Below are 14,056 nucleotides of genomic sequence, written 5' to 3'. Positions count from 1 at the left end.
CACTTGTTCTCACTCATAAGTAGGAGCTAAACACTGGGTACTCATGGACATCAAGATGGCAACAACAGATACTGGGGGCTACTAGAGTGGGGAGAGAGAGAGGAGGGCAAGGGCTGAAAAACTGTTGGGTACTATGCTCACTACCTGGGTGACAAGATCAGTCATACCCCAAACCTCGGCTTCATGCAATATACCCATGTAACAAACCTGCACTTTTGCACCCTGAATCTAAAATAAAGGTTGTAATCATTTTTAAAAAACTTATGTGACATACAACTCTCATAGTATTGTAAAAAGGAAATTTATTGCATTAAGTTAAAAAGAAAGGCTAAAAACTAATGAGCTAAGCATCTATCTTTAAAAGTTAGAAAACAGAATAAAATGAAGGAACTAGATAAAGGAAAATAATAAAGATCAGAAAAGAAAATATAAAAGAAAGCAGTCATGAAATAGGGTCAATAAAGTCAAATGCTGATTCTTTAAAAAGACTGAGAAACTAGTGCTGTGGCAAGATTAATCAAAATAAAAAGAGAGAAGACTCAAATAAACAATATCTGGAGTTTAAAAGACAGCATAAGATAGTGTAGAGTTTAAACAAATAGTAAAAGGATATTGTGAAATCTTCATAAGTTTAAAAACTTAGATGATTTGAATAAATTCCTAGAAAAATGCAACTTATTGAATCTGATACTAAAGAAACAAACTACCTGGAAAAAATTCCTGTAATCACAAAAGTAGTTAAACTTATAGTTTAATTTAGCATAGTTATAATGTTTCCAACCAAAGAAACCCAGAGAGCTTTATCAGCATACATTACCAGATAATTCCAATTATACATAAATTCTTTCAGAGAAAAGAAAATATAAAACATTCATACACATTTATAAGACATGTATAACTTTCACATCAAAACAACGGACAGTAAAAGAAAGGAAATGCATAGGTTAATTGCACTGAGGAATATAAATGTAAAACTTCTAAAGAAAAATTAAAAAGCTGAATTCAAGAATGTATTTTTTAAATAAATAAAATAAACTATACCAAGTTGGATTGATCCCAGGAATGCAAAGTTGGCTTAATCTTAGAAATAATATAATTCACCACATTAGCAGATTAAAGGATAAAGGCCAAACGATCATCTCAAAAGACACAGAAATAGTATTTGATACAATTCAATAACTATTCATATAAAAAACTCTCAGCAAATGAGATTAGAGAGAAAACCCTTAACCTAATAAAACAAAATCCACAAAAAGCTACAATGAACACTGCAATTATGAAATATCAGAAATATTATTTGGGGGGATAAGAAGACAAAGTTGCCCAATTTTGCTACCTCTATTTGATACTATACTAGAGTTGCTTGTCAATGTAGTAAGATAAGACAAAAGTAAAGAGTATAATGACATCTACAGTCCTCCACAGTACGTACTGCAACATTAGCTAGTGCTCACTCTACTCTCTAATGGTGAAACAACAGACTACAGGAGACTGAACTGTATCTGCCTCTATTTCCTGTCTCAAATTCAACTTTTACTTACCAAAAAAAGAAAGAAAGAAAAAGCCAGGAAGAGTTTTTAATCCTTAAAAAATATCAATATAAAATTATAGCAAAAAAAGGAACCAGAATGTAACACATCCTGAACAATTTGCAGCAGCAGCAGAAAAAGAAAAAGGTATTTCATTTAGTTGATTTGCTGTGGTTGTTGATTGTTCTCTAGTCTCATGATGATGGAAGTTGCACAGTTTTTCAATGGGACCTAGAAGCTGCTGGAGGTCCTCCTGGCAGCAACCCGATGCAAACCAAAAATCTGGAAGTCTTTTCACCACTCCAAGATCTGAGGGTGACATATTTTGGAAGGATCTGCAATGTTCCATCGTAAGTGTGACAAAAACTGACAATCAGGAAGCTTATGTACTCAGTGACAGTAGCACGTTTATCTCCAAGAGACATTTTATTTGGAAGACATATGGGACCAACTTTTGCTGAAAGCACTGGTTCCCCTGTTGAAGTTTGCTAGGGATGACATCGGATTTGGCTCAATGAAAAGCTTCTCTTATTCGCCTGAAATTTCATGAAGCCTTCTCACCAAGTGTGCCCACACCAGAATTTCTAGGAAGAAACAGTTTCTTAATGTAATTTTCCCAACTGGAACAACATATTGTATGGAATGTGTGAATTCTGACTGTTGGTACTTGTATATACTTTGGATTTCCCAGAGAATCTGGCAAGCAAACAGATTAAACCCTGGAAATTCTGATAGTGAGCTTGACCAAGCAGTTATGAGTCAGTCTTACATGAATGATGGCATCACTACAAAGGATGTCACTCATGAGAGTGGAAATAGTGACCTAATACTAGGTTCTGCCACACTGTTAAATCCTTGTGGGTTATTTAATCAATGGAATGAAATCGGATGGAATTTACCAGACTATTCACATCACTCCAGAAACAGAATTTTTTACGTTAGCTTCAAAACCACCTTAAGTCAGACCTTCTGTGATGACCTGATTGGGAAAGTTGTGGAAGTCTTTCATGCAGGAAAAGTTTTTACCACTTTGCTTGTAAATCATAGTTTTAAATGTCACTCACTACTTTCTTTGCCCCTAGAATATGGAAGATTTTAAATGTCCTGATTGCTAGAGTACTATGTTCAATGATTACAATTTTGTTTTTACCAGTTTTGCTAAGAAGCAGCCAACAGCAGAGCTGATTAAGAAAAATGAAAAATGAGAACACACATAGAAGGGTGGTGGTTGCTTTCTAGAGATTGATACCCCAGGGCCATGCTTTCTGTAACCACCACCTTGCCATTGTAAAAAGCTCCACATGTACTATAGTTTAATCATTTTGAATTTTATGCATTAGTATATCAAAGAGCTACATACTATATCTTCCATGAATACTCTCTTCCTTGTTTAAGTATTCTGTACCACTCTTGCTGTGAAAATGGAGTGCTTGTAGAAAAGACAAACCTTTTACTATATGATACTTCTTAACACTTGTGAAAGCAATTCAGCTTGGTTTACGCATAGTGTAATATTTCTCCAAGTACCACCCAAAATTCCCTACAGAACTTTCATCCTCATTAGATGCTGGCCTCAGCCTTACCACTGGGGACATTTCATTACTGCCAGAATTTTACATCTAATTTATCTCCATTTTCTAGATATTCTCTACTTATGTTATCAAAACCAGTTTCTACTTCATACAGATGCTTTCTGCATTAGCAATTAAAATTTTCCATCTATGAGTTGAGTCTTAAGAAAATGATTGCAATTGTTCATTTTGCATATTACGATTTTAACATTATTGCTCCCTGCATTTGCAGTCCTCTGATTTATTTCTTCACCATGATGCCCCCGCTCCCCACAACAACACTCACCTCCTGTAATAAAGCAATATAGCGTTAAAAAAATACAAAGTCTAGGGGAAGGAATTATTATTTGCATATATTGTGATGGCCCACATTAAGAAAAAAAACCTAACAGACTCTAAATATCAATAGACTCTCAAATATCAATTATTAGAATTAGTAAGGGAGTTTATTAAGGTTGCTGAATATAAAATCAATATGCAGAAATTAAACTGCATTTCCATAACATAAGCAATAATGAACTAAAATTCAATCCTAAGCATCAACAGCATTTAAAATAGCAACAAAAAATATAAAGTCCCTACAAATAAATCTAACCAAAAAATGTGCAATTCTTTGATAGGAAATATTATAAAACTACATTGATGCTTTGGATAGGGAGACTCAATGTTGTAAAAATGTCTATTCTTCTCATACTAACCTACATATACAAGGCAATTTCAATCAGTATTCCTTCAAGGGTTTTTAATGGAACTTCATTATGTACTTCTCAAATTTATAAAAGTAAAGAGTCTAGTACAGACAAGACTTTTCGGAGAAGAAAGAATGTGAAAACTTACTCTACCAGATATCAAGACTTATAAAGCTATTGAAGACATCAGTATAGGAATTTTTTTAAATTGAATAACTGAACATAATAGAGAGTGCAAAAATAAGCCTGTGGTTATTGATAAGACACTGTAGATCAGTGAGGAAAGGAGAGACTACTAAACAAATGGTCTACGACAATTTCACTACAAATGGGAAAAAAATAAAATTGGATCTTTACCTCCCACCACAAACAAAAATAAAATCCAAGTGGACTAAAGGCTCTACATAATAGACAAAACATATTTCTTTTAAAAAAAGGTAAGAATATTTTTGTGATCTCAGAATACGTAAGAACTTCTTAAACAAGATATGAAGAAAAAATAATGACAAATTACACATTAAAATGAAAGACTTGTTCATCAAGAGACACCACAAAAAGAATGAAAACATAAGCTACAAACTAAGAAAACATATCTTCAAAACATATATTTAACAAAGAATTCATACCCAAAATATAATTTTGAAAAAACACTTCCTGCAAATCACTAAGATAAACAGAAATCAACTAACAGAAAATTGGGCAAAATGAGGTCATTTCACAGAAATATATTATTTAGGAATACATACATGAATGGCAAAAACTCAACTACTATTTTAGAAATAGGTAGAGAATAAAATATAACTAAATCCATCAAGTTTTATGAAGGCATAATTAATGAAACTACCATAGGAAAAAACACTATGCAAATGGTATTTTTATTGATGGGACAATCCAATATAATAAATATGTAAATTCCCCCACAAATTATTTCATTAGTTTAATGCAATTCTAGTTAAAATTCCAGTAAGATTTTTTGGGGAAACTTAGCAAATTCATTAAGAAACTTACATGGAAAATTTTGAAAACTAAAAGGCAAAGAAGAGAGCTTCCTTATCAGATAATAAAATACATTTCAAAGCAATAGTAATTAAAGCAGTGTGGTATTAGGATAGAGATGATAAATAGACCAATGCAACAGAATAGAAGGCCTAGAAACAAACCTATTTCATATGAAAGTTGTTAATACAATAGAGGTGCACAGTATTTTGTGGGAAATACATTTACATTATTTAGTAAATCGTGTTAGGAAAACTGGCTTACTACATGAAGAAAAATAAAATTAGAATCCTTTATTATCTCCAAATAGACTAAAGATCTCAATGTAAAAAATAAATTGTGTGAAAGTTGTCAGAATACAAATGTTGTCACTTGTGTTAAAAACTCTGACAAATAGAGCCAGGGACGGCCATGAAGGAAGGGCTCTTGTGGCAAATCGGCCATGAAGGAAGGGCTCTCGTGGCAAATCCCCAATAAAAATTATCACAAAAGACTCTCCAAAAAACACAATCCTGCACAAAGGCCACCACAACTTTACACGGAAAAAATATTTCTGTGATGACATCTGCCCAGCAACTGCCTGTCCAACTAAGCCAAGAATAATGATCTTTTTTTTTTTTTTTTTTTTTTTTTTTGAGACAAGAGTCTCGCTCTGTTGCCAGGCTGGAGTGGAGTGGTGCGATTTTAGCTCACTGCAACCTCTGACTCCCTGGTTCAAGCGATTCTCCTGCCTCAGCCTCCCGAGTAGCTGGGAATACAGGCACGCGCCAAGACACCCAGCTAATTTTTGTGTTTTTAGTAGAGACAGGTTTTCACCGTGTTGGCCAGGATGGTCTCGAACTCCTGACCTTGTGATCCACTCGCCTCAGCCTCCCAAAGTGCTGGGATTACAGGCATGAGCCACCATGCCCGGTCAGGATAATTATCTTAAACAATTATGTAATCCTCCTAATTTTTTCCCTTAACAGACTTTGTCTTTCTTTACCTCTCTTAATACACACATGGTTTACTACAGCAAGTGTATTCCCATTGCACTGCCTGGTCCTGAACAAATATCATTTCCTTTTAGAGAGTATCTGTTATATAGATTGACAATTTAAAAAGAAGAAAATGGGCTGGATGTGGTGGCTCGCACATTTAATCCCAGCACTTTGGGAGGTTGAGGCAAGAGGATTGCTTGAGCCTAGGAGTTCAAGACCAGCCTGAGCAACAAAGTGAGGCACCGTCTCTAGAAAAACTAAAACTAAAAAAAAAAAAAAAAAAAAAAAAAAAAAAAAAAAAAAATTAGCCAGGCATGGTTGGTGCATGCCTGTGTGGTCTCAGCTACACAAAAGCTCAAGGCAAGAGGATTGCTTGAACCCAGGAGGTTAACACTGTAGTGAGCCATGTTCATGTCACTGCACTCCAGCCTGGGCTACAGAGTGAGCCTCTGTCTCAAAAAAATAAAAATAAAATAAAAATAAAATGTAAAAGAATAATCTCAGGACAGAGGAGAATTTCTAAAATAAGATTTCAAAAAGGCACAATCTGTAAAGGAAAAAATTAATAGATATGACTACATTAAAATTAAAGATGTGTCTTCAATGAAGGATTCAACTTACAAAGTTAACAGAGGTGTCAGGCTGGGAAAAGACATTTGCAACTTTTATAACTTATAAAGGATTAATATTTAGAATAGACAAGGAACTGCCAATCAACAACTTAAAAACAGAAACAGCAAATGGAAAAAAAACTGGCAAAAGTTATAAATACGCAAAGTACAGAAGGGGAAACCTGAACAGATAAATAAGAAGAAATGCTAAACATCACTATCAGAAAAATGCACAATAAAGCAGTAATAAGGGCCCGGTGCAGTGGCTCACACCTGTAATCCCAGCACTTTGGGAGGCTGAGGCAGGTGGATCACAAGGTCAGGAGTTCAAGACCAGCTGGACCAAGATGGTGAAACCCCGTCTCTACTAAAAATACAAAAATTAGCCAGGCATGTTGGCGGACGCCTGTACTCCCAGCTACTCAGAAGGCTGAGGCAGAGAATTGCTTGAACCCGGGAGGTGGAGGTTGCAGTGAGCTGATATCGCGCCACTGCACTCCAGCCTGGGCAACAGAGCAAGACTCCGTCTCAGAAAAAAACAAACAAACAATAATAAGTACCATTTTAAATTCATCAAATTGGCAAATATTACAAACTGAGGTATTAACACGTCCTCGCAGGATTACGGGTAACTGACAAGCCTTATAATAAAGTTAAATTGGTACATTTTCAGAGTAACTTGTTAGTGGAAACAAAAATTGTAGGCCTACCATTTGGCTCACATACAGAAAGGCACTGTAGACGAGACCAATCTCTCATCACAACAGTAGGAACCTAGGACTCTGCAGAATAGCTTCATTGGAAAGGGGAGCTGGAGTGCTACATCAACGATGGCATCACGATGTCAGAATAACACAATGTCAGAACACAGCACATCACGATGTCAGAATAGCAGCACCAACTGAGCTGTCCATGGTCCTGACTACCATACTTCCCCCCCACCCTCCTCAGATGACTTAGTCCTTAGCTTGTTTCTGGTCTTCCTGCCTGTGTGTTCAGACCATCCTCTGTGCTCCTCTGTCACCAGCCCAACACTCCTCTCACTAATTACTGCTTGGATCTCTGCTGGCCAGGTCAATGGCACAAAGCCCACCTGCTTTAGAGTTAAAATGTTGATAAAAATAGCAAACAAGTCTGGGCGTGGTGGCTCACGCCTGTAATCCCAGCACTTTGGGAGGCCAAGGTGGGTGGATCACCTGAGGTCAGGAGTTTGAGACCAGCCTTGCCAACATGGTGAAACCGTATCTCTACTAAAAATACAAAAATTAGCCAGGCGTGATGGCGTCTGCCTATAGTTCCAGCTACTCAGAAAGTTGAGACAGGAGAATTGCTTGAACCTGGGAGGTGGAAGTTGCAGTGAGCTGAGATCACACCACTGCACTCCAGCCTGGGCAACAGAGCAAGACTTGGTAAAGAAAAAAAAAAAAAAAAAAGGAAACAACAGACTTTTAAACCATGTATTTCAAAATGTTTTCATTTTAGTGAGTTTAAAAGAGAGGAATTCAACAAGAGAGAGGAGAGAAAGAAAGACCACTTAAGAGATGAACAACAGGCTGGGCATGGTGGCTCATGCCTATAATCCCAACACTTTGGGATGCCAAGGCGGGAGGATAACTTGAAGCCACAAGTTTGAGACCAGCCTGGGCAACATGGCGAGACCCCATCTCTACAAAAAAGTTTTTTTAAAAAATTAGCCAGGCATGGTGGCACCTGCCTGTAGTCCCAGCTACTTGGGAGACTGAGGCAAGACGATCCCTTGAACCCAGGAGTTGGAAGGTACAGTGAGCTATGATTATGCCAGTGCTCTCCATCCTGGGTGACAGAGTGAAACCTTGCCTCTAAAAAGAACAAAAAAAGAGATGAACAACGAAAATGAGAGACAAAGAGGAAGAACATTCAAATGTGAGTTCCAAACCGGTAGAGATTTTTATCTGTTTTGTTTCATGAAATCCCTTATGCCAAGAATAATTACTGACACACAATAAGTGGCTTACTAAATAAGATGAATGAATTAATCAATAGGCACAGACATACAAGAAACCTACCTTGAGATCCATTCTGTGGCCTTTCAGACTACTACAATTTAAACCTGTTAAATTGTTTTGCAGCTCTGAGTATAAGTTACTATCTGTGTTATCTGTGTTGAGCTCCTCCAATTTCAGATACAGAAATATACTGCAGCTTCAATTATTTATAAGTCAATGAAGTTGTTCTGATTCAGATTTTCCCCATTTCCTAATTCATCAATTTGACTCCATATCCTGTTTTCATTATTCTTTATTGATTTAATTAGTTTTCATCTTCAGATGTGAATCCCTTTCAGACAACCTGTAAAGACCCTCATCTGACTCTCTCTGCCTGGACTTGGGAAGCATTCTACAACAAAATACAACTTTTAAATTAACTATATTTTTAAATGTCATAAATTCATAAAATATTGACCCTGCTTACCTGAGAATATGGAATAAATGTTTCAAACTGTTGATGAAGTTCCAATAGCTGAATTAACTCTGTATTTTTTTTGGCCTTTTCTCTAACTATATCAATATAATGTTCAGGATTTTCTGCAAATGAATATGCAGCATCTTTACTATTGAATGTGTAATATTTTTCTTTATATTTTAAAATTCCAATTGCTGGATTTCCTGAAAATAAAAAAAGAATTAGATATGAAATGTCTTGATCACTTATGAAATATTGTTATTCTGGCCGGGCATGGTGACTCACGCCTGTAATTCCAGCACTTTGGGAGGCCAAAGCAGGCAGACCACCTGAGGTCAGGAGTTCAAGATCAGCCTGACCAACAAGGTGAAACCCCGTCTCTACTAAAAATACTAAAATTAGATGGGCGTGGTGGTGTGCACCTGTAATCCCAGCTACTCAGGGGGCTGAGGTAGGAGAATAGCTTGAACCTGGGACGCGGAGGTTGCAGTGAGCTGAGATCGTGCCATTGCACTCTAGCCTAAGTGACAGAGCAAGACTGTCTCAAAAAGAAAAAGAAAAAGAAAAAGAAATATTGTTACTCTGTGTTTGTAACATACCATAGAGCCATTCCTCATCCACTCCATTTTTTTTTTTTTGAGACTGTGTCTCAAAAGATAAGTTGATAAGACTGTGTCTTATCAACCTGGCTGGAGTGCAGTGGCGCAGTCTCAGCTCACTGCAGCATCAACATCCCGGGCTCAAGAGATCCTCCTGCCTTACCCTCCCAGGTAGCTGGGACTACAGGCATGTGTCTCCCAACCTAGCTAACCTTTTTTGTAGAGATGGGGTTTCACCACATCACCCAGGCTGGTCTTGAACTCCAGACCAAATGTATAAATCGCTTGGACTCAAGCGATCTGCTCACTTCGGCCTCCCAAAGTGCTGGGATTACAGGCATGAGCCACTGTTCCTGGCCCTTCCACTCCTTTTTTTTTTTTTTTTTTTTTTTGAGACAAAGTCTTGCTCTGTCACCCAGGCTGGAGTCCAGTGGTGTGATCTCAGCTCACTACAACCTCTGCCTCCTGGGTTCAAGCAATTCTCCTGTCTCAGACTCCTGAGTAGCTGGGATTACAGGTGTGCACCACCACACCCAGCTAATTTTTGTATTTTTAATAGAGACGGGGTTTCATCAAATTGGTCAGGCTGGTCTTGAACTCCTGACCTCAGGTGATCCACCCACCTTGGCCTCCCAAAGTGCTGGGATTACAAGCATAAGCCACCATGCCCAGCCCCTTCCACTCCATTTTTAACATATCACTTATGCTTTTATTTTGCTAAAATGTTATAATTATCATTTTAATTTATACATTTTTTAAATGATATGTGAAATCCATACTAATTATATTTTTATGTTAAAGTATGATTTTAAACTGTATTTTATGTAAAAATACTTTCCACTATTCAGATATAATAATTTTAAAAATCTTTTATGAAAAGCCACTTACTCATCTGGTAGATTTTTCAAAGCTACTTCAACTAACTACTGCAAGGACTATGTTTAAAATAACCCAGTAAGAACTACAAAAATGGGACATCTTTTCCAAAACGCAAATTTGCATATTAGCAAATATTTTTCACTGTAAAAAGATACTACATAGACTACAGATAATTAAATATCCATATAGTTTGTGGAAGTTGTATTAGAGTAACACTGTCTTATTCATTTATTCTTTCATTTATCCAACAAATAGTTATTGACCATGTTCATGGTGCTAAGGCTATAGAAGATAACAAATTCCCTGCTCTCAAAAAATCACAAATATATCATAGGTCACAGAGTGACATGTGCTACATGAAAAAAATAATAAAGCAGGTTAAATACATAGTAAAAGGAAGAAGTGTGCAATTGATATTTTAAATTGAGTGATTAGGGAAGGCTGAATAAAATGAGGCAGCAAGGCGATTAGCAACCTGGGAGGCAGAGTTTTTCCAAGAGTGCAAAGGCTCTGAGGTGAAAGTGGGCTTCAACTGTTCAACAACAGCAAGAAAGCCAGTGCCACTGGAGTGGAGCAAACGAGGCAAAGCATGGTAGGCAATGAAGTCAATGAAGTCATCGGAAAAGGATTCTGACTGGTAAGCGCCAGTGTTACCCTGGGATTTAAGGCATGTGGTCTCCACTCCTGAATGGAAGAAGGGAAGTTCTACAGAATTCATCTGAGGTAATGCAGGTTGCTGCTGCCCAGAAAATAATGAAGTAGAAATAATGTAGTAAGCAGAAATCATCAGAATTCACTTATCCAGAGAGGAATATGAAACTCACGGCCCCAAAAGCTCTTCTACTTTTCTACTTCACCCTCTTTCTTCTTAGGCCCAGAGTTGGGAGACCCTGGAAGGGACCATACAGACCTCCTGGTTGATCCTTTTCATTTTCTTGAGGAGAAACTGAGGTCCACAGAAGGTGTGAGATTTCATAAAGGTTACCTAGTTCACTAAGGACACAGACCAGGCTCTTCTGAACCCTAGCCCATAGCTTTTCCAACCACATCATGCTTCCTCTGCCATCACCCCACATCCGTGTTTCTCCTTTCCCTTCTTATTTGTGTGAAACAGGGAAGGAAGGAAGGACTGGAGAGGGGGAGGCAGGAGGGGAGGGAGAGAGGGAGGGAGGAGAAAGAAAAGGAAACTATCTACATTCCATTGCATTTTACTTCTGCATGGCTCTTGATTGTTTTCTCCCCAGTATCAGTGACCCTCACTGGGCCTCAGAATATTACTTTCAACTTCCCACAGTAAATATTTTGTTATTCCCATTATCAAAAATGTAATAACATTTTTTAAATGAGCCAATTGTGTGTTCTCTCTAGCCTGTATACCCACAATCCCAATAGTTATTTTTAATGAAAAAATACCCAATTGTGAAACATAACAAAAGAAATAAAAAAAAATGAAGAAAGAAGAAAAATAAGGTTAATGGTGTAAAGTAAATTAAGACACAATCTTGTCACACTGTTTTCATTCTAGCCCTGGCAGGCTTTTTCTTATTCACAATTCACACAGCACTTTTTGGATGATAATTTCTTTCATCTCTATCTCTGATTTATTCTTTATTTTAGAGAAGCTCTAATAATATATACATCATAGAGAAATTTTACTTGATATTAGCCATTTCCTTATAGGCGTCTAACAGAAAAATCCTATCTATGCCAGTGAAATATAACTGCAAAGTAACAAAGAATATTTTTTAACAAACATGTCAGTCAAATAAGTGTTGCTTTCAGTAATTACTTTGGAAGATATATTTTTAGTAATGTTGTGTAACATTTCTTTTGTTTTATTTTTGAGACAAAGTCTCACTTTGTTGCCCAGCTGAAGTGCAGTGGAGTTATCTCAGCTCGCTGCAATCTCTGCCTCCCAGGTTCAAGTGATTCTCCTGCCTCAGCCTCCCAAGTAGCTGGGACTACAGGCGTGTGCCACCATGCCTGGCTAATTTTTGTATTTTTAGTAAAGACAGGGTTTCGACATGTTGGCCAGGCTGATCTCCAACTCCTGACCTCAAGTGATCCACCCGCCCTGACCTCCCAAAGTGCTGGGATTATAGGCGTGAGCCACTGCATGCAGCCAATGTCGTGTAACATTTCTAGAATTCTTCATTGGCCATATGAGTCATCCCCTTTCAATGGTACTGCAGCATCCATATTTCATAACACATATACACTTTCCATTACTAATCACTTATAATTTCTTGCTTATGTCAGTCTACCAGAGCACCTCCAAAATGAAGACTTTGTCTGGATCATCTTTGTAGATCCTTTGTTAGTTCACCATTAGATTCCATAAAGTTTTTAAAGTGAATATTCAAGTGACAATGACAGAACTCCATATAAAGAAAAAATCGGGGAAAGGAGAGCAGTCTCATTTCCAATGATATACCTGGAAGGAGAAGACCATCTGTTGCAGCAAACGTGTAAGCACAAAATCCCCGATATTGAATTAACAGTTTATCAAAATTTGCTGTTGTTTCTGGGAAAAGCCATTCTAGTTTTCTGAAATCTGCCACATTTACTCTATCTTCTAAAATGAAGGAGAAGAAGAAAAGCTTTAATTCAGTGAGAAGGTTAAATTTCCAAAATAAATCAGCAGTAGCTCATTCTAAACATTACCTTTTTATTGCTTTGTACTTTTCCCGATGGGCAAAAACTTGATATTCACAAAACCAGATTTATGAGGAAGTCTATTCAAGCAAAGAAGTACAAATGACCTCAGTGACATATAACGTCACATAAGTTTCTGGGGCAAACTTGGAGGTAGGATTTTGCTCCAGAATGAAGAACAGAAAGGAGAGGCCATTTCTGACAAGCATGCTCTGCTGCTGAGAGAAAAGGTGACTGGGACACTTCCGAAAGTGTGTGGTGCTTCCTGCTGCTGCAGAGTAAATAACCCAAGGAGTTGAGCAGAATAGACTGGCTGCTATGTGACCCAGAAAGAGACAGATTGACCTCATTCAATATAGTGTTGTTCTTAATAATATGCTAGGTGGCAAAATATGTTTAATATGATGCTTATAAACTAGGACTATTGCTTCTTGAAACAACAGAGGTTCTGAGCAGAAAGTCAAGAAAATGTTACCTGATTTTGATAACAAGGTGTGTAATTTTTGTTCTTTATATTTTTAAAAATTCTTCCTACTGTTGGTTAGCTTACCTATTTACATTTGATAAGCAAACTGAATAAATTTTCACACAAATAATACCACGTATTTATAAAACATTGTTCCCGAAGTTTCTTAGCTTTCACAATCTCACGTACACTTCTGTGCCTGGTTCTAAACCCAAAAAGCAGGCACCACAAACGATCTTGTGGCTACCACTAAAAGTAAATGCATAATTTAGAGAAAATAAATCCTCTCTCTTTTTTCCTCATATGCCTGAAAGCCTCTAACAATGACAATATGTGGCAGGTGTAAATGAAATTCTTTTAGAACAACACTGGCTTGACCAATTCAATGGAGCGGTAATTTAATAGTGTTCTAGTGAATAAAAAGTTCTGACTATGGTAGAAAATGACACATCTAAATCTAAGAAGTTGCAGGTAAACAGTCTTGCCAATATGGTTAGCTTAATATACACTGTTGGAGATACTTTAACTTTTCAATTTCATTTAATATTTGCTTACATATGCTGCTTTAATGAAATGAAATGAGTAATAAAAAACTTGAACTGAAAGGATATTTTTTAGTTTCTGATTTAGTTTTCGGTT

At 37.0% G+C, this 14,056-nt stretch overlaps 1 protein-coding gene across 12 annotated transcripts in view; it reads right to left on the bottom strand.

Moving 5' to 3' along the window:
- CFAP206 (cilia and flagella associated protein 206) overlaps positions 1-14,056 on the bottom strand; it is a 56,953-nt gene that overhangs the window by 20,924 nt on the left and 21,973 nt on the right. For 9 of the 12 annotated variants that reach the window (XM_031012408.2, XM_055391157.1, XM_055391156.1 and 6 more), the window contains exons 10-11: positions 12,731-12,871; positions 8,828-9,021 (exon numbers count right to left, since the gene is read on the bottom strand). In XM_031012408.2, the coding sequence (XP_030868268.2) occupies positions 8,828-9,021; positions 12,731-12,871 (335 nt within the window). Of the gene's footprint in view, positions 1-734; positions 2,114-8,827; positions 9,022-12,730; positions 12,872-14,056 lie in introns of those variants that run through there. The other 3 variants (XM_063707765.1, XM_063707766.1, XM_063707764.1) reach the window with 2 other exon arrangements.

The sequence above is a fragment of the Gorilla gorilla genome, chromosome 5 (genome assembly GCF_029281585.2).
Source record: "Gorilla gorilla gorilla isolate KB3781 chromosome 5, NHGRI_mGorGor1-v2.1_pri, whole genome shotgun sequence".
Classification (NCBI taxonomy): domain Eukaryota; kingdom Metazoa; phylum Chordata; class Mammalia; order Primates; family Hominidae; genus Gorilla; species Gorilla gorilla.
Note: the sequence above shows the minus strand (reverse complement) of the source record. Positions and strands in the feature narration are given on the sequence as shown.